The 24,847-nt window shown below is 43.2% G+C and overlaps 1 protein-coding gene across 2 annotated transcripts in view; it reads right to left on the reverse strand.

Annotated features, from left to right (window-relative positions):
- LOC130530788 (bifunctional heparan sulfate N-deacetylase/N-sulfotransferase 1-like) overlaps nucleotides 1–24,328 on the reverse strand; it is a 34,983-nt gene extending 10,655 nt beyond the window's left edge. The window contains exons 1-2 of one of the 2 annotated variants that reach the window (XM_057042249.1): nucleotides 24,121–24,328; nucleotides 214–1,230 (exon numbers count right to left, since the gene is read on the reverse strand). In XM_057042249.1, the coding sequence (XP_056898229.1) occupies nucleotides 214–855 (642 nt within the window). In that variant the 5' untranslated portion in view covers nucleotides 856–1,230; nucleotides 24,121–24,328. Of the gene's footprint in view, nucleotides 1–213; nucleotides 1,231–23,749; nucleotides 24,041–24,120 lie in introns of those variants that run through there. The other variant, XM_057042250.1, reaches the window with a different exon arrangement.
- Nucleotides 24,329–24,847: the final 519 nt, after the last annotated feature.

The following is a 24,847-nucleotide window of genomic DNA, read 5'->3' on the forward strand; positions in this document are numbered from 1 at the left end:
AATAAGAGATTGGAAAGTGAGGCCAGACTGCAAAATAAGAAAACAAAACACTGAGACAGAGAAAGAAAATGAGAACTGAGGGTCTGGGTAATATTCAGCCAGACGGGTCTTTCCGACCATGTGAATCCCATCTCCTTAGAGATGGTGGAGCCAGATGGACAGGGCAGAAGGTGTGAGGAAGAGGGGGGAGAGAAAGTGTGGTGTTGTTCTGACCTTGAAGAAACCAATGATGCCCACTCCGTATTCCACACAATACTTGTCCAATAGCTCCCGATTCCAAGCGTCCAGGTTAACATATTTAAGAATGTTTTCATAAATCACCAGTGTGAAACGTCCCCTCTCTTTGTCCGTCAATGTAGGCATGTCTCCTTTTCCGGGAGATATCTCAGTCCGGTACCTGAACCGACCGGCCTCCAAAATAGCCACGATCTCCTGACCCAGTTGAGAATACTGGCTTTCCACAAACACCAAAACCACAGGATCTGTCCTGGCCCCTGTAGGATCCACTCCGGGGCCGCCAGAGACACTCCGTAAAGGTAACAGTCTGGAAGGGGTGACCCTTGGGTCATCAGAGTCCGCTGAGGCACCCTCGGCCCCAGACACCCCTCCAGCTGATGGCTCCAGCTCCCGCTTGACGCCATAGAGGAAGTAGGCTGAGATGAAGACACTGATGGTGCAGAACAGGAAGAGGAGGAGGAGGGACGTCTGCAGGGGGAGGAGACGGACCAGCCGACGAACTCGCGTCATGCATCCCAGCATCGTCTCAAGCCACGCCGCTCCGCCCCACCGGCCCTGCAACCACGCTGGGGGACAGTATTTTTTGGTGCGTGTATAGAAGCGGCAGGAAGGTTTCATTCAAAAAGTCTCGTTATAGAGCTAAATACAAATAGTGTTAAGGTAGAAGGTGTAGAAGCAACTGGAGAAACAAAAGTGATGATCTCTTGCTGGCTCTCCCTCATTTTGCCAACGCTGCTTATGTCACCATGGCAGAGAAATGGGTGGCCTTGAGCTGCTGGTACAAATTTATGCCTCAGAGGGAGGGCTGGCAGGCCACATTATTGGTGGCAAAAGATGATGGAAGACTCCATCACCTGCCCATCATGTGAACCTGCCAACTGCGTCCGGGGCAGGTGTTGTTCTGCTCTTCTTGATTGGACAATAATCTCTTGGGAATTGCGAAAAGTGAGGTCACATAGGTCATCTCAGTGGCACCATTCCCAGTCAGATCTCCTGCAAAAACAAACAGAAAGCAAAGCGTTACTACTCAGGACACGTTCGTTTGCAGTGTGGGTTTTAGGAATACGTGGGAGAGGCCACATATTAGTTATGCCAACACAAAGAAAGTTCACTCCAAAGTAGTCCCTGCGTTCACCTACACAAAGCAAGAGTTGCCAATTTCCCTAACACACACCAACGCCCACTCAGCCAGTTTCTACACAAGCAATAGTCAGAATGCGAGCAACAACAAACGCTTGAGGCGACCAATTCAGTCCAGTACAAATGTGCAACTGTTTGACAAACTGCATCTCTTACCAGAAGGGACACTTGCCTTCCATTTCTCTCAAATGGAGTGCAATAAAGTACTCCATGTGGGTTATACAAAGTGCAGCAGGAGAATGTTGTCGGTTTGTATACGCTGGACTATTTCTTTCTTTGGAAGTTTTTGTGGAGACAGAACAGAGCTGTAATTAGAAAATGTTAAAAAAAAAAAAAAGTACAAATCCCCCGTTCTTATTAGACTAGTTTTCTGCAGAGGAACTGATGTGGGCTAAGGTTTGTGTTATATTTTAAATGGGATGGTTTCAATATCCCTGCAAAAAAAAGAAGAGAGTCCCATTAATTACTTTCACAGTTCCATCCAAACTAACAGACGTTCTGGAGAATGTAAAACCTCAAAGCAGATGAAGACCAACCACCAGAGGATCTTCTATAAACCTTTTTGTTCATTTCTCATGGAGCCAGTTTGTGTCTCAGCATATCAAAGTGTGATTAGCTACAGGAAATGACAGCTTCCAAAAACTTTGGGAAAACAAGGGAGTCAGACTATTTTTAATGTGACACAGAGGACAAAGACTTCTTGGGTCTTTAGGGTAAGAGACTTGTCAACATCTAATGATGCTGTGTCTCAACAAATTCCTGTTATACTGCGATCTAGACCTTGGTGGCAATATTTCATTCAGTGACTTTTAGTGGATTTGACAGTCGTAACTGGAGGGCAATACCATTTTTTGGATCACTCAAGATTCTATTGAATGGCGATGTGATGCCACAAGATTTTACTTTTTGTCATCTAAAAAAGCTAAAGAAGGATTTGTTATTGTGAAGCCCCATTTCCAAGACAATGACGCCTCATGAAGCCGTTTTGTCGTACCTGTCAACAACATACCGTATATCGGCATGTTAATTATTTGGTTATTACATTTATAGCCTCGTGTTTTAGCAAACGCTGTCGTCTATGAATGGATTTTGATCTGTTCTGGCACAGATTGTTTTTGTTAACTTTTTCTAGTTAAATAATTCAGCCGTAATAATTGTGCAGCAAAAATGTCATTTAAAAGCTTGTCCTAATCTACAAATAATTACATTTCTCTCAAAGTTTTATTAAAGCAAATTTACTTGCTTTAATAAATATATTAAAAAAAATACAAAACTAATTTCAAACACATTCAAATACACACACACACACACACACACACACACAAACACACTCAACTTAAAGGCATTTGTGTGTTTCTGATGAATCATTGCTAGGAGATATTTGTCAGCAGGGAGACAACAATCTGGCTGACACCATCAACATGACCTGGAAGGGAAATGAATGGCTGACACAACACAAACAGTGCCCGGGCACTAAGAACCTCACTTCTTGCCCAATTCACAGCAGCAGTGACCGCCTCCTAAGGTTGACCTCCAGACAGAGGAACAAAGAAATCCACTGATGGAGGGAATGAGAAGGGAGGGGATGTTATATTGTGGAGAGCAGCAGACCCAAAGAAAAGGAAAGCTCAAGGTCCCGAGTGTGATGTTTGACCTTTATGATTATGCTAGCTTAATTAACAGCACAATACAAAAGTAAAATTGGGGGTGAGCGTAATGGATGGATCTGATGAATCCAAAATGTCAGCACATCCGATTTTGTCTTTTGCTATTGGTGTGACTTCAAAAAAAATGTCAAATATACCTGTGCGTGTCTCCGCCCTCGTTTCTTCAAAGAATGAAGAGGAAACAGAGCCAGAGGAAAATAAAAACATGAATATTTAACGCTTAACAGAAATAGTCCCCAGACATGTCTAATTTAAAGAGCAGTCAAGCTGCTGTCTCCAGAACAAGAATATAGATGCAACAATTGTCAACTGTTACCAGGTTTTGCATCCCACTATTTTCCACAATTTCCATATTATTCTCTTGGAACGATTGTTGTTATGGTTGATCTGAGCTAAAGTTCAGGATGATAAAACTGACAATGTAAGCAGCAAGAGGCAGTAAACAGAAGGAATCACAACCACCAACACCCACTACAGAGCCCTTTATTGCACCAAGGTCATTCTCCACCTATACGTAACAGCAGGAACCTGTATTGAAAACAGCTCAGACCACAGATAACTGGAGCCTCGTGGCAGATTACTGTATGATTGAGTGTGAAGAGGGCAGGAGTCCAAACTAGTATCACATATGAAAATCAATTTAGAAGATTAGCTGGCAAATGCAATGACAATGTCCTTTAAAGAATTAATTCCAATTAAGACATATATATCGTGAATTTTATGCAGGAATCTGGTGGACAGACAAAACTATCTTGACTGACCACAAATATTTATTTTCAATAACTAACTTATAGTGCAACTCTAACAGGAGGTATGGGAAAACAATGAAAAACCTCAAAACAGCCCGCTAAGTAGGATTTCAAAGGAAGACAAATGGTGGATGAAGGACAAGATCAACTTTTGAACACTGAGGAAGCAAAAACAGTCTGTTGGAGGAAATGAGTGAGATACTGTATCCCCAAGGTGACTGTTAAATCTCAAAGCTGTGAAAACATAAAGTATTTCCCTCCGTATTTTATAGCAACTGAAAGACAGCAACAGATTGAAGTGCAGGCATAAATAACAGCAGGTGAAGGCTGAGAGAAGAGACAAATGCTTTTCCTCTGGGTGGGTGGTCACTTAAACCTGTTCTCACTGCATCATGGGAAGTGGGCCAGAACCACTGTTAGATTAATGAGACACGATGTGGAATGCGGGGATGGAGCCTCGTCTTCAGCTGTAACAACTCTCTGAATAAATAACGCCCAAGTTGGCCGTATGCAGCTTCAAACGTCATGTTCCTTCCACTGCCTCCCTCCATCTTATCCTGATGTTGTTAAAGGGTAAATGAAGGCATGCGGGGTCCCAAAGATGGCAAACAGAGCCATTACAATACTTGCAAATTGACTCCAGTAGTTCTGATATAAAATCCAAATAGAAATGATCCCAACTGAATGGTCCTGTTTTCTAGCGAGGGGATTGAGGACATAAAATGCAAATGAATAGAGGCCAGTGACAAACCAGACCATAAGAAAGAATATGGTGGGTGTTTAAGCAAGACTGATGCCATTTTGAGCTGTTGCCTTAGCTCACCATCACTGTTCCAACATGCTTCTTGTGTGTTGCTTACCAACCGTTTCGTCCACTGACTATTGAGAGGAAATGATGCCAGCTGCTGCCTGTACAGAGTAAATAAACATACTGCATTCATGCCTCCCCTTCCATGTTTACATATGTGCTCTGTAAGAACAGCAATTCAGCAACATGGCTAAGTGGTGCTAAAGCTGTGAGTTAAGTCTGGCCGGAGGGCTGCCTGCGAGTGGAATCCCCTTCTCATCCCGCTATTCCAAATAACAAATAAGAATTAAAATATTACGAAGTATTGTTCAATCCCAAAAAAGCTTCTCACATCGGCACTCAAAGAAAGTTTCCAAGCCTCACAAAAGTTTAATAGGGGGGTCTGAGAGTTTCCACTTCCGACCCATCAACGTTAAGTTAAGACTGACCCACATTTAAGATTAAAAACAGATAGTGGAAGATAGCAGCCAATTAAATAAAATAATGGGCAAAAATATGTACAAATTACTTCAGGGTTTCATAACCACTTAGATTCAAAGTAAAGGTTGAGCGCAACCCTCATGTAACAGCACTGATAAATGATTCTCATTGTAATGTTGTTCCAGTATTGTGCTTGTTGTGTGTGTAAAAATCCTCCTTATGCCTCTTTTTCATTATGAGATGATTGTTTACAATCTGAATTGTCAGGTGGCATTGAAACAACTTGCCGTCTTCTGTGTAAACATAAAAAGACGGCAAAGGAAGCCTCCTTTATCGTGGCAGTAATGAAAATGCTTCAATCACCACATATCTCAAAGAAACGCCTGCTGTTGGACACTCAAAAAATGGCTCTTCTTGTCGAGTCAGGCTTCCCTTGAGCCACATTGGCACATGCACATCAAAACATTTACAGCAGAGATAAACCCAAGAGACTCATTAGAGGATCTGAATCCGACAACGATCACATCATGGAGCACATATTACCGAGTTTTGTGCATTTGTGCAGTGGGCCAATACACAAAAACGAGCCAGGCCTGAATCGTAAATGTCTGTGGCTCAAGGTTAAATGGGCAGCAGAGATTCTGCTCTAATCCATAATCAGTAATCCTGTTAATCTCAATGCTGCAAATGGTAACAGACCAGGTACTCTTATGCCAGCATTGTTACTATGGGACAAGCCTTAAAGGGAGTAAAAAACATGGTAATAAAGCAAAGAAAGACTGGACATCACAGTGACGGAGGTAAAAGAAAAAAACTGTACATTGACACCAACAGCGGTGTCACCCGATGGTGAATACGCTGTAAATGTAGATGTTTTTTTAGTATAGCTCTGGAGGATTTAAAAAAACTGAACAGCTGTGTTGGAATTTTTTCCACATGCTATATGAAGCAAACCAAAGGAGTGATTTTCCTCATTTGCATTCAGCCTCGAAGCCTTTTTTGGCAAGAGATTAAACTTCAAAAAGCCAGAATTCTTTCATTTCCTTTGAAATACTACATCTAAAGCAACCAACAATACATAAGAGAAGGAATGACTCACTTTGCCAAAGAGGTTACAGTTAAAAGCTCCAGATAAACACACACTATGCATTCATCAATACTGAATCAATCAATTTGAAACTTGAACACAGTTGAATGGAGATTTAAAGCTCATGCCGTGAAATAGAGTGTGGTGCCACAGCCTTGCTTCAGCTCCTGCCTTCCACCCTTTAGCCAATCTGAATGCACAAACAGACAGCTTCATTTTTACTGCAAACATTTACACTGACACTTCCCTCTCCCTCTGTCTCATCAATTTATTTCATGCCACTGCGTGAAGGACAGCAGACTCCGAAGGGAAACGTAGTTTTACCCTCTAATTCTCTAGAAAGTGACTTTCAGGCTGTTTCTCCAAAGAAACCATGTGAGCGAATTATCACATGATTTTTCAGCAACTCAATTTCCTGCCCCAAGACTGAGGCAATTTCACAGAAGAAAAATGCCTCCATTTCCCAGAAATTGCATCTCACGGCCCTGTTTGAAGACATCTCTCCCATTGCTTTCATAATTGAAATGGTTTAAATGGTATTCCTTGACACAGTAATAGAAGAAAGCATCTTAGACTAAACCCACTTAGGACAAAGAATTTAAAATAAAAGCAATTATGAATAAAGTTAGAAGACTTTGGACAGCTAAAATGAATTTAATATCAGGACCAAGCAGTCTCAGACATAAAATAAACAGCATTTTCTGTGATGATAAACTTAAATACACAGGTGTAATGGCCCGATTACATGCACATTTGATGTGGGGATTATCAAGACTAAGAACACTGCGGATTAAATTATGCGCACAATATATGGTGCACTGAAAGCCTTTTCATATTAAAACTATTTTCCCAAAACTGTCCATCTTCTTCCTCATCTGGAATCGAGTGCGTCTGGGATCAAAAAGCAAGAAGAAATGGATTAGTCCTATGTGGAAAGCAGTGGGGAAGCTGTGGTGGGAAGATACGCGGTGGGTATTGGCCATTAGGGAACGATGGAACCAAGATATGAAATGGAGACTTTCCTCAATGGTAGAGTTACCTTGGGTAGAAAAAACACCCTTTACGAATAGCCTTGATTACTTCCACCATAACATAAAAACAGCCACATACATGTACACCCTCTCTACACAGCTGATTTCCAGCAGAGGCCCACTATATCTATTTATAGACACCCCATGTCCCATTTACAAGCATAGGGACACAGTATCAGTACAATAAAAGAATCAAAACCATTGGTCATGAAATTAGATGCTTACGAAGCCACTGAAAATGATCTAGCCAGTAAAATAATTCCAAGAAGTGCTGTACATTCAACACATTAACAACACCAAATGACAACAGCCTCAAGGTGTCGTGTCTGAATTAATTATAATCCATGTGAGGTCAGAGTGGACCGATCAATCAGACACATAACGAGAGATCGGCCTGATTAAACAAAGCAGAGCAAGAAATAATTGACCTGCTATTTTTGCGCTTGTTTAATGACACTGCAGAATTTCAGTGAGCGGCTGCAGGAGACGCCGTGGAGTGTGTCGCCGAGATGCATCATAATTCCCTTCACTTGTCTTTTCTGATACTCTGACTCTTTGCATATCCAGATAACGTGCAGGATGAAAATTAAACCAGTGGCATGATTATGTGAGCCAATTATAGAACCCTCCTCCCTCCCCATTTCAAAGGAAAAAGGAGTTGTTCTACAGCATTTGCAGCGAGGAAAGAGCCTGTAGTGCCTCAGACAGCCACCGTGCAGCACGGAGAGGCGGCAGATGGAGAAAGAGCTTGGCCATTTATCATTTTTGTCAGTTCTGGCTGAAAAAGGTGGGGTGGGGTTTTTTTTTGTTATAAATTGAGTGTAGGGGGAATCAATGTGGCAATGCTGGTTAGATGGTGGGTGGGTGGGTGGGGGGAATCAATGATGGTGGGAGTGACTGTTTGTTCCCATTGTTTACCCACTGCCACTTCAGGACACTGCTGAAGGACGGTGGGGGTAGGCACAGTGGCCAGCACAATGTCTCAATTGGAACAGAATTCTTAAAGCGTCTACTTACTGAAACAATGGACATCACTTGGCGGTGGACGTGGCAGTGTTTGTGGAGAGTAAAGTGGGAGTACAAGAGGGCAGAAGACTCGTCAGTGTGAATTCATCCTGCCGATTAACTCAGCCGAAAAAATCTACACCCAGCTTCAGAGAACCTGTGACTAAAGCGAAATAGCACGACTTCTACACTTGTAGAGGTTTTGTCTGGACCATAAATGAGCAGGCAGCAGATATGCGCAGATGCATAAACAATATGGCTGACTGAGGATAAACAGCTGAGCAGTGGAGTAGTCTTTAAATGCAATAAGGACAAGCACGATACGCGATCATGAATTGACGGTCACCTCTGTTCGAGAGGGTGCTCGGTGAATTTCAGGCATCACAATTCCTCAGGGAGCTTTATCGCTCTTCCCCATTTTACACCTCTTTCTTCCATCTTCCCATCTTTCATGTCCAGATAAGAAACAGCCCGCACTGATCCAAGTGTGATTTGCATGGCAGAAATGTGTTCCCATGGGAATATCACGGCACGGAAGAAAAGCTGACACAAGAGATGTGATTCTGTTGTGCTGCCCATATTTTTCCCTACCAGATCAAACGGATAGGATTTTTCCTCCTGCATGAAAATGCACTACTAATCACCTGCTCCCTCCCAGCACAAACCAAGAGCAGCAGATAAATAGACAGACGTTGAGATTCAGAGGGCAGCACAGTATAAACCTAAACACCACGCAGTTGCCACATGTGCCCATCGTTGTAATTTTGGCCATAAAATGCATGAAAGAAACTCCTGCCGACTGTGCGATTCACTTAGCACAACAACGATTGCATGTATAATTGTAAATGGAAGTGTTTCTTAAGCTCAAGAATTTCCATTTCTCTCTCAGCGTAATTGCCACTTTAAAAATGAGAGCCCACTCAGGCTAAATGATAACTGTACTAAAATATTTAAAACCATCAGCCCTATTGATCAGGCACACTGCCATCAATATCTAATCCAGATTTGCAACTGTGTCAGAGCTGAAGCTATTATAGCCATGTCATTATAGCAATACGATGCATAAAAACATTCGACACACTGAAGGCTGTTCAAGCGTCAAATAAAAACCAATAAAGTTAAAAAGTGAAGCATTTACACAGTTTTACAATTGAGAGGTAATACTGCAGTCAACAAATGTTACCAGGGGAAATCACTAGCAGCTGGTTTATGGCCCATTTTTGAAGAAAAAATTCTAGCTAAAAATAACATGCATAGCATTAAAGATAACATTTGCTCTGAAGATGTGAGAGAATTTGCGCTGTGACCTAGGTTTATAGATTCAAAAGAGTTAATTTTAAACAATCATACTAAATCCTGTATGTGGTTTAATGAAATGACCTTGATAGTTTGGGTGTCGCTCCTTTTGCAGCAGGACTAACAAAGATCTTGAAATGTCGTTCAAATGTGTCACTCAGGAAACCAGGCGGAGCCTTTGCAGCTTTGCAGTTCAAATGTAAATCTAACAAATTTGATGATCCAATTTTCTTGGGCTCAAGATGGTCAATGGTTCCCCAAATAAACACAGCACCACTCACAACACAGCTTCAATTTCAATTCTACTGCTTGCTAAGACTCTTTTCTCTTGCACTTTACCTGTACTCAGCTGAGCTGCTTTCCACAGCTGGAGCACTGAATCAGAGGTTGAAGCATGTGGGGGTGTTACAGACCTGACAGGTCTATCTGGACTCTCTCTAGAGCTCTGGCCCTTCCCATTTCCCCTCTTCACGGCTACTTCTACTGCTGTGTGTCCAACCGTGACAACACGCGCACGTGCACACACAGACACAAAATATGAGTTTAGTGAAGAGGGTAGCTGGGGTCAGGCCTCTGCAGGGATACGTGCACTATTGCTGTCTTGGAACACAACACTTTGAAATCAAAACAAAAATTCATTATTTCTTCACAGAGGGAAGCAGACCGACAGGGTGCAGAAAAGCATGTGCAATGCTTTCCCCTGTCAGTTCAAGGAAAGCCTGTCAGCCTTATGGATTAAATGCCATTGAACCGCAGCATATAGGCAACCCCCACACGCGCACACACACACACACACACACACACACACACACACTGACAGTTTAATGGTGCGTACATGCATGTGTGCACATTTATGAAGTGCTGCCTGCATCTGGACCAGAAGCAGACAGCCATGAAGCATGCTGGCCATGTAAATTTCAAGCCTGCCTCTGACACCAACTGCCAGTGGTTCTGCCAAAAATTGCCACCATAAAACCCCGGAATCGCACACTGTTCTTTTCCAATACTGCTCCACCATTTTGCTCTTCAGAGCACACAAATACTTCTTTCCAATTTGCAAAAAACATAGACACTGCCACGCAGATTTGGCGGCCACCCGTGGGTTATAACAGGTGTGTGGGGGTAGGAAGTGGTAAGCTGATCCAGTCATGGGGATCCGATCCTTCCACTCTTGCCAAAACAACCGCAATCACACAGGCAACCTTCACCTCCTGAGGGTTAACTTCCAATCAGTCCTTCCAAGATCAATAAATCCTTGCTTCAGGATATTAAAGTCTAAAGTTATCTAGAAGCACTTAAGGAGAGTGGAATCTGTATTGATTATAACAGGTAAATGGGACCTGATGTGCTGGCTCTGCTTTTTGAAATGATTGGAAACAGGTAACTTGGTCCGTTAATGGCTACAAATTGGTAGCACACATAAATTTGAGATTTAATGTAGCATTTGGCCTTTTCTTTCTTCAACTCATAATGAAAACAACGGCAGATGAAACGACAATGGTGTTTCAATCAGGAGGGAAGCACAGAATAAATGGAGTGACCCAAAAGGCAGCACACTTGTTAAACTTTTATCAGCACTATGAAGAAATATGAAGGACGATAAGGTTCGGGATGCCATGACATCTTTTCTCTAACATCAATTATTCATGACTGCATTTACAAACCCTTTAATTATACATCAATGTTGCAATAACAAAGCAAGGGGATGCTCACTGTGTTCCTGGTTACAAAGATGGGGACAATGAAACTGGACGAGCAAATTTCAGCTGGAAGGTACAAGCTGGAAGAAGAAAAAAATAGACCTTCAGGCCAGTGCGCTGTTGAGCTGTCACCCGCTGTATGATCCGGGATCAAAGGGTTAACTGAAACTCTAGCCTATAGCCCTGTGCTTACATTATTCAACAGCTTGTTACAACAGTCTGCGCCCTGATTTTACAGAGAGAGACAAGCGTTGTAAACTCCAGGGAGGGAAAAGCTAGGGACAAATAGTCGGATTAAGAAAGAGAGATGACAGAAACCAAGCAGCGGGAGTGGGGGGAAAAAGAAGAAAGAAAGGGCTCGGACAGGGAGGGGGGATTGGGAGGGATATGGGGGGAAAGGATAAAAGGGGTATTGAGAAAAAGTAAGGATGAAAAAGTGATGAAAGATTGTCAGAGCACAGGTGGGCAAAAGAGCAGGGCTGTTGGTCTAGATCTACCTGCTGCCGTAGGAGCCAAAACAGGATCACTGAATTATCCGACTTTGACCAAACATCTTTCTTGTTAGCTCCATGTCTACATCAAGGTTCCATCCATCTACCATTAAAACAGGCACCTGAACACCAGCTGGTTAAGTGGTCAAACAGATTGCACTGATATCTATTGGCTGTTGTCGACATGAACACTTGTGCCTGCGTACACACATACAGAAGCATATAAATGAGGCCAAACAACATACATCAGCTGGACTGACAGAGACCATGTTTTTGGGAGCGCCATGTTTATGGTTCCCGACTCATGCTGCTGCTCAGTGAGCCGACTCCTTTGTTCATTAATTGATTGGCCTCCCCTGCCGGGCCTCAGTAACTAGGTTACATAGATTCATGAAAAGAGGAGGATTGCCCCCTCTGGTGAAAGGAGGAGGATGGATAGACGACTCCAGGGCAGAGATGCGGGTGTTAATATAACTAATGGAGTGAAGACGACAGTAACTTTATTGAAATCACCCTCATCTAATTACAGGGAGCAGATGAGAGTAAAAATAAGAACAGAAAGAAGGCTGGATTCCAGTATGTCAGGATGAAGTCACTGTTAAAGCAACTGAGCAGGTGAGCAAGACCAAAGGGTACATTCTCTCCTCAGAAGAGACGCACGGAGTTCCACATTTGAAAGTGAGATGGAAACCGATCTACTGGTTTCATCTTGTGATCAGACACGAATGTGCCAGAGCACAGCCAGCACGTAGCATAACTGAGCTCCGAGGAAATGAGAGGTTCCTGATTCAGGTTTGGTAGATGTACAGAGGTTTTTTTTAAATATTACACCATTGTCACAGAGATGTGCTTAGCCTGAGCCTCCACATCATGATGAGGCTTTGGTGACCATTGAGAGTTCAGCAGCTGGAAATGGTGTGTTCACTTGCAGCTTTGTGTTTATCTATAGGAAAAAGTGAACAAGGTGAAAAATGGAAGAAATACTGTCCAACAAAGACACAAATGTGACACGGAATTTTTTAATCTCTTTTTTACGGTACAGATGTTTACACACAAATTGGGTTGAAGGTCACGACAAATAGAGACCTTTAAAAATACTAAACTGCTTTAATAAGGTCAGGTTTGTTTGTGCTGGTATGGTCATAGAATATGGAGTGTCTGGTCCAGTTTTCGGTCCAGTCCATTTTACCTTTAGTAGAAATGGCACTAAATGCATAAAAATAATAACGATGTATCTCTGTTCTTTCATATTTGGCTTACTGATGGAATGTATAATACCACCTACTAGCACAGGAGTACATGCCGGTGTGCACTGGGACAGAAAAGAAGTATGGAGAAAGAGAAAATGAGGACAAAAGCTGCCCTCCCACAAACTGTACACGTGGGCTGACCTCACCACTTCCAACAAAACCATAACCACCAACCAATGTCAGACACGAGGTTAAATATACTGTTTAGAAAGCACGTGTTTTTTCTTCCAAATGACACAGAGAAAAGTGCCAATGCATGAGCTTAAAAAATGACAGTTACGGTACAAATAAGTATTTTTATTTAAATTACATTAAAAATACAACTGTGAGAGTCGGTTCGCATTTCACAAAATATTCTATGTTAGTGGTTTTTGTACCTCACAGCTAACATAGAATGTTCTGAACAACTGTACAACAAGAAAACCAACAATAACAGAGACAGACATGCCGAGCCTTCCCAATTGGCATGAAGCACAACAGCTGAGCCAACACAAGGTCTGTCTGTGCCTCACATAGCTCAGAGGATACAAGTTTCCACCGGACACTTTATCCCACAGGTGACAGGAATCGGCTTCCTCCACCACGAGGTAAGCTTAGCATTGGACAACATGGTCCACGTTGGGGCCCACCTGATGGGTACCGCCATCTGTCTCTGCTGATGACGGTGGTATTCATTAATGCTATAGGTAAGAATCAGGAAAATAAACGTAAACACAGCCACAGGAGGAGAAGGGGGAATAAAACTGTTGCAAAATGTTCTGTGCAACCCAAGCTAATGATGGGAGTAATAATGCATTATCAGGTTTAACAGTTGTCTCGGGGCCCTGAACAACAGAACAGATGCCTTCCAGGTAATGCAGGGTCTGTACAGTGGAGACAACGTTTATTTGGCCCTCAGAAGTAAGTAGAGGGTGAGAGTTAAAACTTGTATACAAGCAGCCGTGAATCCTGGGGATCCACTACACTGAATGCCTTTTTAATAACACTGCAGTATTAATATTTGCAATATCAACAATCTCTGCAAAATTCTTGTCATGATTACTCAGAGGGCCAGCAACCAAGAGATTCGACCATATAGTATGACACAGAGCCTGTTGCAGACAATCCATTGTTTTAAATTGTTTCCAGATGCTCTGTTCTTTAAACTGCTGCATTTTCTGGCACAAGGATGTCATTCTTTTAGTCAATCTTGGAGCTTCCTATTGAGTTTCTCCCAGCCCAGCCACCACCCATCCTCAGCAACTAAGAAAACTTCTTGGACTTTGTGTATGTGCATATTTTCTGTGGAAATATTTCAGACATACCGCCAACAAAATAAAGAAACCACAATCCAAAACAAAGTCTTTTCTCATATAATGATATCATCTGAAATTAGGAAATATAAAAGCTAACTATTGTCTTAAGTGTAACTACTTCTGATTGCATGGTAACCAATTTGTATTCAAGAAAACGTGTCCCTCTATTGTATTATATTATACAGAGTAAAATATTCCAGGCTTTAATGACATTAAAACCTAAATTGTGATCCCATTTTACACCAATGAGCACCAACCTAATTGTTACAGATGAGAGAGACTTACAAAGAAACGTGCCAAGATTGTAAATGATTAAATTCCGTATGTGCAAAGACCGACACTGATTTCACAAGATTGATTAGGTTTTGAGCATTAGTGTTTGGAACACAAATCAGGGTAAATAACAGTCATGAATAGACTTCTGTTTAAATGGATAGTTTGGTGGTGCAGAACAATCAGTTAAACAAAGACAGCCACCTATATGACTGCTGAACAGAACTGAAACTGGTGCAAATATGGAAAAAGGAAACAATTGTGTGACTGCTACTGTAAGATTACACCTTTTAGAGCTATTAAACGTGACCAGAAACAGCATAAAGACACATCACACTAGTATTTTGGCTAACTTGGTTTGACTTGGTCTGGGGCCTAATTGATTTTAAAAATATCCAACAGCTGAAGTGAGCAAGCGTGCTGTGGTCAAAATAAATCTGCGCTTGTATTTGCACAAGAGGAGTGTACTGATTAAGAGGCATAGTCCATCCATAACCATTGCACCAACTTCACTGTGTATGTAAATATACAGAATGTGCCAGGCCTGTGTGATTTTATTATATTTAAATCAAAAGTGGGAGATTTTAAGCAGCAGATAGACATTTGCAACTAACTTGAAGAGGAAAAAAGAAGTTATACAAACACAGGGGGAGATTATCCATTAACCAAATGACTGCTATTAACATCTAATTTTGTTGTTTGCTGAATGTGACGTGACAGGTCCTTCTTTAAATTAGTAACACTTCTTAAACTGTTGTACACATCATGTTATGGTGTTTTATATAGTTGCTGTTTTACCTATTTAGTCAAAATTATTATATGTGCAACCTGCCATGCATATACGATTTTCACATCATCATTGGGAAAATGGGACATGAAGTCACATTGTGCTTTTAACTATCAAAATTTTTCATTTAAAAATAAAAGGCAGTAAGTGTACAGTTGAGCTTATATACTGTTATTCAGCAAAGTTTAGGAAACAGCACCATTACTGTGTGGTTGAAAAAATATTTAGACCAGCCCTAAAATGTCAAAGTTGCTGCATCCTTGAATGCCATTTTGTTTTGGCTTTTTGGGCACCTCAAATATTTACGACTGAGAAAAAAAAAGAAGAGTATATTTCACATGAAGAACAGACAGGGTGGGGAAGCCAAGAGATATCCTTATGATCAGATATGCTGTCAGCTGACATTAGATCACTTCGCAGATATTTACAGCTTTCTGGAAACATCCGTTGGCCCATAGAGGGCTGTCAGACAGGCAGGGTAAACAAGATGATGACTAGTATCTCACAACCCCAAGCTAGGAAAGCCTGTCAGTCACAAGGATCAAGCTAGTGGCTGCAATTCTGATGTGGATGAAACGAGGGTTGTTGGTACAACACTGTTGCGAGCAGATGGAAAAATAGACTCACTGCAAAAGACAAAGCAGACATTTTAGGTCTCAACGCAACAATCAAGACAGCGCAAATGTTCCACTAATTGAGATGTTTCGCTCCAAGAGCTGCGGCAGATCACACAGCGATAGCGTCGGCAGCCCGTTCAAAAATAACGAAATGGAGATGTGCCACAAACGGACAGAACAGGGGGAAAAAAGCACAAAAGGGTAATACAACAGAGCTAGAACAGAGTAAATGTAACAAAAGACATCAGAACGTAGTCGGAACATAGCGGAGCCCAGAACAACACCCCAGAACAGGCTGTAATTGTGTTGTGTAGGACTGACCCCAGTGCATCCCAGCAGGCATTGCATGATGAATGGGCCTGGCGATGACTACATCCCACCACCCACCACCACCACCACCTTCACCCCTCCTCCTCCTCCTCCCCTCCTCCTCCTCACATGCTCTTTTCTCTCTCTGCCTGCTCTGTTGCCACCATTAGCCTTCCTTCTGTCCCTCCTTTTACGTCCCTCCTTTCTCCAAACCCACACTCTATTCATCCACTGCCACCCCACAAGATTAATTTGCATTCAGTACACTTAGTCCTCAAATTGTGCTCTGTCACAATGACATATTACTGAGCATGGCACACCTATTAAACATATAGTCTGGTTTGAGGGACAATACATTTTCCCAAAGAGGGTTATGATACCGAGTACAAAACGTACAGAACAGGAAGCATGAGCACACAGCTTCATCATGTCTAAACACAGAGGCAGTGACACCACATGAAGGCAGAATCATTACAAGAACAGTTAGATAACCTTGATTAATGATTCACTAGAGCCAAACTAATAAACTGGGTCAGATTTTGGCAGCAGGGGTAGGAGCAGCAGTAAGACCTTGACTTATGCTGCATGGAAACAGCAGCAGAGGGGGCAAAAGCAAGAAAAATAAAGCAATAGGTGTTGGTGTTCCTCCGCTATAGCCCCTGAGGAAAGAGATGGTAATGCATAGGAAATTGGCTTTTCCTACAGATTTCTTTGCTGTGGATCTCCTCCTACTGTTCCATCATGCCCATGTCCAAGGGGAGCAAATTTAATTTGCAACACCTTCTCCAGCCATCACACTTTCTACCCCGAGGCAAACAAAATGGATTTTGGTATTTAAAAGGATGAGTGGGGTAAAGAAATAAAACAGTACACTCAGGAGAAGGTTTCCGTGACAAAAGTGCAGACAATGGCTGGGAGAAATGAGAACAGAGATTGGGTGGGGTGGGGTGGAAGGGTGGGGGCAGGTGGCCATGTGAGCGTTTTATAGGGCAGATATTAATTGCGTGGTTATCATAAACCAGCTCAGAGGCTTGGCCATCTGGACAGGCCACAGGGTTACTCAAACGTTCAGATCAGGGCATTGATAGCAGCCACTGCTGAAGGTACGTCCAGATGTGAAGCCGGTAATAGCACTAACAACCCATTAGCTAACGCCACTGGGCTCCTGTGGGAGACAGAGGAGAGAGTGTGGCGGCAGCATGTGTGTTCCACAGAGCCCAGAGCGCACCTTCAGGCTGTTACTCTACAAAAGGGAGTGACATCACCGCAGAGACTGAAGGGAGAGAAGATGGTGCAAAGGATGAAGACTGGAGTGGCTGTGGACAATGTGGGAGTCACATTACTCCCCTCCAGCTCCTCTCTACCTGTCACATAAGCGCTCCGAGGACTCAACAGTAAAGCCAGGGTCTTGGCAACTTCAAACAACTACTTTGCTGGGCAAGATCAGAGGCGACAGAGGGATAAGGGCAAAAACATAAAAGAAGGCTGAGCGTAGAAATAAGCATGATGGCTGCTCACCATGAAAGGAAGCCTTAAATTTCATTATCAGATCGTCAACTTCATTCACTCTTCAGTCCAGTACTACAAGTAAAATAGAGGGGTGGGCCTCCACTCTGCCCCATTGAAAGCCAATGAGCTCTGGTTGAGTTGCAACAGAGAGTCGGAGGCCATTACAGAGAAAACAAACACAGACCACTGGCCAGGCACACACACTCCCTGGCCCAGACACCTGTGTCCATTCACCAAACATTTCCGGCCACTTAACACTTGACAGAAGGGGCTGGGTGTTGTTTGGGTAGAGAAGCTAAACTAAAGGAGCTATAGTGGGGTGTGTGTGAGCCTGCAAACATAAACAGCCTCCCAGGCAGCCTTTCTGGGAGAACCAAATGCTTGTGGCTGTAGCTAGTTTTACAGAGAGCAGCCAGCTGTTACATCGCCTGACAACGGACCCTGGTCAAAGCTGCGCTCTGCGGATAAAAGGTGGCCAAAAAACCTGAGAGAAAGCAGATCATTCATTTTCCAATCATTTGTACTCCCCACCGAAGTACCTTCCGGGTCCCCCGGCCACATCTGGATACGTTTCTGGTGCCGCCACCACCTGCTCTGCACATGGACACGCACATCCAGTTTCGCTGACACCCAGGATGGAGGAGAGGCAGCAGGATGGGCAGCACATTACTCCCTCGCTGCAAGCTGCCAGCGGCAAAACTAAGACCACGACACATTCCTGCCTCACTGGTTCAAAACAGAGAGGAAGGTGTGCCATCAGTCGTGGCTACTTTGCTACGGGAGATTTGAAATGTCTCCAAACAGTTTAATGAAACAAAATGACAGTGACCCATTGCCCTTGCAGTGCACTCAGAGTTTCCACCCAAAGATGAGGCTAGAAAGCAGAGCTGATTTGTTTAGATGTAGTAGAGGCCCTTCACATGCCAAAATGCTTTGTTTGCACTAAGGCCAAATGTACTCACAGATGGGAGCCAAGCGAACACCAGATGACTTGCTATGGTTGGGCTGTGTGGCCAGCTCTTGAACTACGATAGGCTTCTTCTACTGGAGAACATCCTTTCAATCATAATATCACAAATGGAACTTGAAGCGCTGCATGTGTGACCTTGTGGAGAGGAATTTGCTCATTTATTTTCTTCAATACCATTCCATATGTGTGACAGCAGGGCAAACAAAATCCTACCTTGAAAATAGTGGACATGGTCATTCTGATGGCATCTGGTCATGGCTATAATCCTTAATAGCTCTTATGACAAGCGGTGCAGATCAGCTGAGTTTTTTTTCCAGTTTGTTCATCTGTTATTTCATAGGTCACAAGCTGTGATACTTGGTTTTTAGAGGGTCTTTTTGATAGCGTCAAAAGAGTTTGGTTCAAAAATCTGTTCTCTTTTAACAGAAATGTACACATATCAACATAGTATGCAACATGCCACATGCATGTGAGTGACCACACACCCATTTCATCAGTCAGTGAGAATGCATGTAGCACCTGTGGTGCAGTCAGCCCCTGCTGTTGCCCACAGACAACTGGGTAAACATGCCCGTCTGCCCTCCACATTCACAACACGGAGCTGAAACAAGGCAAAGGTCCTGCAATGCAATGCTAATGTTTAACATTTATGCAGACTTACTAATTTGCACAAGCATTAGCGGAATGGCTTTGCTCCAGTACCTCAGTCACAGAGCAACTTTCTCAATAGTAATGATCCCTCCCTGCCCGTCTTTGAATGGCATCTGATTACCAATACCACTTAGACAAGAGGGCAGGGTTAAAATATCCCAGAGTGCGTAGTGTTTTCCCATTACTGCATCTCTCCATTGCTGAAACCGGCATTAATAACAAAGTGTATGATCACACAGTACCCTAAGGGTCTGCTAAAATCACAGAGGTGAAGTCCATTAACACCCATCTCAGCCTTTTTTAACCACTAAATAAAACAGGGTTTTTTCTGGGTCTGCTGTCTAAACAACCCATCCTATAACTCAAGAGTGACATATATGCTTTTCACACGTCACATGTGGCTGAAAATTACACTGAAAATTACATTAAGCCTGCAGATTGATTTGCTGGAATGGCACCCTCACAGGTGTTAATCAGGTGAATGTGTGAAATCACTTACGACAGTGTCACAAATTTCCCACCAACATGGGGGGGGGGGATACTAAGCAAAACAGGGAGCAGCTAAACAGGAAACACAGTGCTTACAGTTGGTTCTCTGGTCATAAGTGGTTTCCACAGGCCCTCCAAGAATATGCAATGCTTCAATCAAACAGGAATTTTACACAACGCAGCCACACTGCAAATTCAACCAATGTCATACTTTTCCATGAGGTGCTGAATGCAAAAGCATTTAACATATGGATCTACTGGCCACAAAGTACTTATGTAAGTAACTTAGAGTCAAATGAGACCTTATGAAGCTAGAGTACACAGCATTATCCTATAGCAAGATGGGAGGTAAAGGAATGTAATCAGAGGTGTTTATTGACGCGTAGCTCAAACTCATTCTGGAACTGTGCATAGTCTGTAATAATGAAGGAAAAAGAAATGTTTAGAGAGGCTGGAGGGCGGCTTAAGTGCCAAAATGTACGCAGTATAATTGGTAAAGGGCCTTATTAGTTGTTTGGTTTTTTTATGTGAGGAAATTAATTAGTAGGTTTAACTACTCTGCTCTGGAAAATTGTGTCACATGTGCCCATCCCCAACCTGTCCTCCAACAATAAGGAGCTACAAAACCCTCCGTCTTTGCCGTGGGATGAATCTCACATACGGTAACCTGTCCTGCCCTTCTGGCATACTTGCCAACCCCTCAGGGCAACCTGAGCTAGCTGCCTCCCAGCCGATGACATAGCTCTAACTTTCCCAGCGCCAAAACTCCAATCATGTGTCTTCTGATGAAATGCTACACCCTAGTCACTATTATCCAGCTGGACATTGGAGCCTCTGGAATGTATCGGATTTCAGCCCCAGGGTGGAGAACACCTTGGAAACATGGTTCTATCTCCACAGCTAGCCTCTCCCACTCTTCCTCTTTCCACTTCATAGTCTGCCTTTCCCCATTCAACAAAATTCCACTGTAGGCCTGCTCAATTTGTCTCATCGCCCAACAGATTTTTTTCTTTTTTGGATGTAAGAGCTGACAATAGAGGAACATGTGAGGGCCAGGTTGGAGTTACAGGACTGTTTTCCAGCTGTTGAGTGTTTCCTTTGTGTCAATGCCCAAAGCAAAGGGGAAACATTCAATTTAATGTGACCTTTCTCTGCAACTCAAGCACGGGTACGACTGACTGCAAGCACCAGAGCTCAAGTAGAAATTCAAATTAGAAACCTATTTTGTCCTCAATGGCACAACCGTTCAACATATTCCCCCTTTCCAGAAAGTAACAGTTATGCCTCAAAGGGCCGTAGTATTGAGTATCTCTGAGTCACTGGCCTGCGTAATTCAGTCTAGGGAATTATGACAGTGGAAAATCATTTCGCTGGGTTGGGGATAGGAGGCCATGGCTAATCGTTCAGTAATCTGATCTGCCTGCACACTGTAGTCAGCAGCAAAGCTAGCCTATCCAGCCAGCAGTACATGTGGCCATCCCTAGTGCCTGCCAGCTATCTGATAGACGCTAGTGTTATTACAAAAAAAAAAGAAAAAAAAGGGGTTTCCAGAGGATTACAGATGCTATCGGATCATTTGTTAATACTCGATTATGCTGCACCATTTCAAATGTATTTACTCTGTTCCTGCTCTTGACTGCCACTCACAACAGCACAGCATAAGCCAGCAAAATGGCACAGCCATCATGGATAATGAAAAAAGGATTTCAGAATTTCTAAATAAACAGGATTTTGCAGGTCACAATCGAATGCTGTCCCCTTTGCATTTTGCATTTTTAATCCACTTTTTAATCCACTTGAAATAATGAGAAAAACATAGGGGTTTGCCTGCCCAACAGCCCCCTATTAGGGGTAAACTTTCATTTCTAGATTCCAGTAGAGCCAAAGTGCCAGGGGTGTTGTGGTAGTGTATGAATAAGAACCATAGGGAGCAGTACTGTGGCACAAAACAGTGCTTCTATCCAGCAGAGAGGGCTGGAGGGACTCGAGTTTTGGAAAGATGCCTGGCTTCTAAAGAGAGGGCTGCCCCCCACACACTGAGTGTAGATACAAGGGCTACTGACATGGAAAAATAAAAGAGCTGGCATGTTGTTGGCACTACACTTACCTTGTGTAGTCTTAAATGGTATTTTCTTTATTATGTTAAACTTACAGCCTCTTCAAAGAGGACGTAAACAGCAATGGAGCCGTTAAAGGCACAACCGAGAACACGCCGTTCTTCATTCAGGCTTCAAATCTAAAATGGCACATTGACTGTCTGTAATCACATCCTTTGACAGAGAGCCAAAATTTGTTTTAAATTGTGGTGACCTCAATGGTTTAGCAACCTTGAGTAACGCGGCGTTGGCTTCTCACTCGCACATTTCTGTGACAAGATGCTAAAGTACGATCAAATGGCAGCAGCAGCATCACCAGCAAAATGCTCGATCGCACCGTGTTTGGCAGCCTGTGGGAGCAGTCAGATGGAAGGGTAGAACGACCAGACACACGGCACAGGCGAACAGAACACAAGGCTCCGCAAATATGACCAACAGCAGCGACTAGACTGGTCAAAGACAGGCGAAACGTGAAAAACACATGCCTAAAGTCTGAGACATTTTTCCTAATCCAAAAGGACGCAACACCAAAAAGACATTGTGTCAGCCTCCAGACTCGGTGCTGCAGCGGCAGCGAAAAGCAGGGAAAGTCCTTGTGACTTTGCCAAATAACATTCAGAGCGCGAGTCATTTTCCCTTAGTAATCTCTTACTCACATAGGTGCAGGAGCACACAGCCCAAGGCAGCAGATTTTAGGCAGGTCTGGGCTGCCCCTTTTTGTTACAGAATGGAGTCGAGAGTTTATTATAATTAATAGTTTGAGGTGTCGCATTCGCACGGTCTCAACAAACAGATTTAAAATGGAAAGACAGAAATACACATGTTGTGTTTGCAAGTGTGGTGCCCTGCGCATGTTAAATCTCTTAAGTGTCATATTTTATAGATTATTAAGGTTGTAAGGTATAGCTAGAGACAAATGTTATACAATCAGAAGTGTTCTTGGTTTAAAAAAAACCACCGTATTCTTCTGGCAATAGGGACAGAAATCATGCGGTACTCAAAATGTATACCCCAAATAAGCCATTTCTTTATTCCAAAGAACTCCTTGTGCCTTCACTAATACCCTTAAATGTTGCTCTGCATTAGAGGTAATCATAAATCCACCCGAGTAATTAATCCACCAACAAATAGCATTCTAATGTGATAACACAATTTGTAGGATGGGATTATGATTGGCGCACCTCTAAAGAAGAGATGCACTCGTGAGATCATCAGAGCTGATCAATCATCGATTTAATGCACCAGCCAACCATGCATTTAAAGAAATACCAGTAATAGTAAAAGCTGACAAGCTCACGTTGGTTACTCCCCAGTTTTAAACTGTGCAAGCTGCCTGTGAATTCCTACCCTCACAGAGGTGTCTGAACTGATCACAGAGGGGAAAACTAACAGTAATTACACTGCATAAACACTGCACCCCTCAACATAATCACCATTTACGGTTCTATCAGTCTAATTTGTGCAAGGTAACAGTCCAGTACAGCATTTCACCCTAGTGTAATGATCCTTTAGATGATTCTACAGGTAGCAACGTTAATAGTCGGATGCATCTCACTGCATTACTGTTTACATCTAATCTATCTTTTATGAAATCATCTGGAAAACCCGGGTAATGTTCAAGCGCCCATTAGATCCCCGTTGTGCTCTTTCAACCATCTCTGTCATGTGCAGCGCTGTTAGCTCTGCAGGAAGACCGAGCGTGCCGACCTTAAATTCGAATTTTGCACACAAACACGCTCGGCCTTTTCACCACAAGAGTAACTTTCGGGACCGACGTGCCACAAAAGGTTTTTAAATAGCTTTAAGGGGGATCGTTCAATAAAACTCGATACGTTGCAGCTGCCACAAAGTTGGAAAAACAAGTTAGCCTACTTGCTTGTCGCTGGTGTCGGGCTGCATCACGGTATCGGACTGGATAAAGGAATTCCAGAATTAAAGCAGAGAACGGCTGTGCACAGCTCTACCCTCGGTACAAACTTCGACCCGATCCGCTCACGACGCTTAACGCCAGCCTCCGTCCGTTCTGCTGCCACACGGACGAGGCGAAAGCTACGCCGAGCCTCCGCCGAAGCGCCTGGGCTTTATCTTTCCAGGCGTGGAGAAGTCAGGCCGAAACACTGGCGTCACTCCCCGCCTGCGCCACACGACGCTCACTAGCTCGGCCTGGCTGGGAGACCGAGCGGCGCTTCGCTCCTTCGTCCGACCGAAAACGACCGCGGCTACTCTTGTGTTGATGTACTCACCCCGTCCTGCGCTCGCTACTGTTGGGACGACGCCGGCTCCCAGGAATGAATGCCGGGTTGAGGCACGCTGGTCGTCGTGTCGGCTCACTGTCGGCCGTAATGTGGAAGCGCCACAGCGGACTCGGCTGAGAGAAATCGGGAAATCTGAGAATGTCCCCCCTCTCTCTGCAGCTGTGTGCACCGGCGGTGATCCATAACTGCCGACAGGGGGCGCCAGAACAGCGCATTCTTATCTCCCGACACGGACATGTGAACGAACGACACGGTCATCCAATATATATGCATAAATATAATCTTTTCACTCACTAACGTATCTGTCATCAATAAAGATACAGACGGATTTTTAAACTAGCGATAAAGAATGATTTTTTTTCTTTTTTAAGGTTCATTTAGGAAGAGTGGAGTCACCAAACCATATTAAACAATGTCAATACTGTGTGGAAATGGCCGTATAGATTATGTAGTAACATGAGTAATATTTATCTTTTGAGAATAAGTATTGTTAAATTAAATGCAGTATATCAGGATCAGATAGCCTAATTTGGAATTATGGTAGGCCTGGGTTTAGTCCACCCTCATAATCAATGAAAGAATTCACCAAAAGGTGAGAGGCTATCAAATGTTGACTTGAGCACACATTCCTGAACGTAGTAAACCCTAAATAAACACGTCCTCCAGGTGACTTATGTGAGATTGGTGACTTTAATTACAGATTGTCTAAATCCAG

This window comes from Takifugu flavidus, chromosome 9 (genome assembly GCF_003711565.1).
Source record: "Takifugu flavidus isolate HTHZ2018 chromosome 9, ASM371156v2, whole genome shotgun sequence".
Classification (NCBI taxonomy): domain Eukaryota; kingdom Metazoa; phylum Chordata; class Actinopteri; order Tetraodontiformes; family Tetraodontidae; genus Takifugu; species Takifugu flavidus.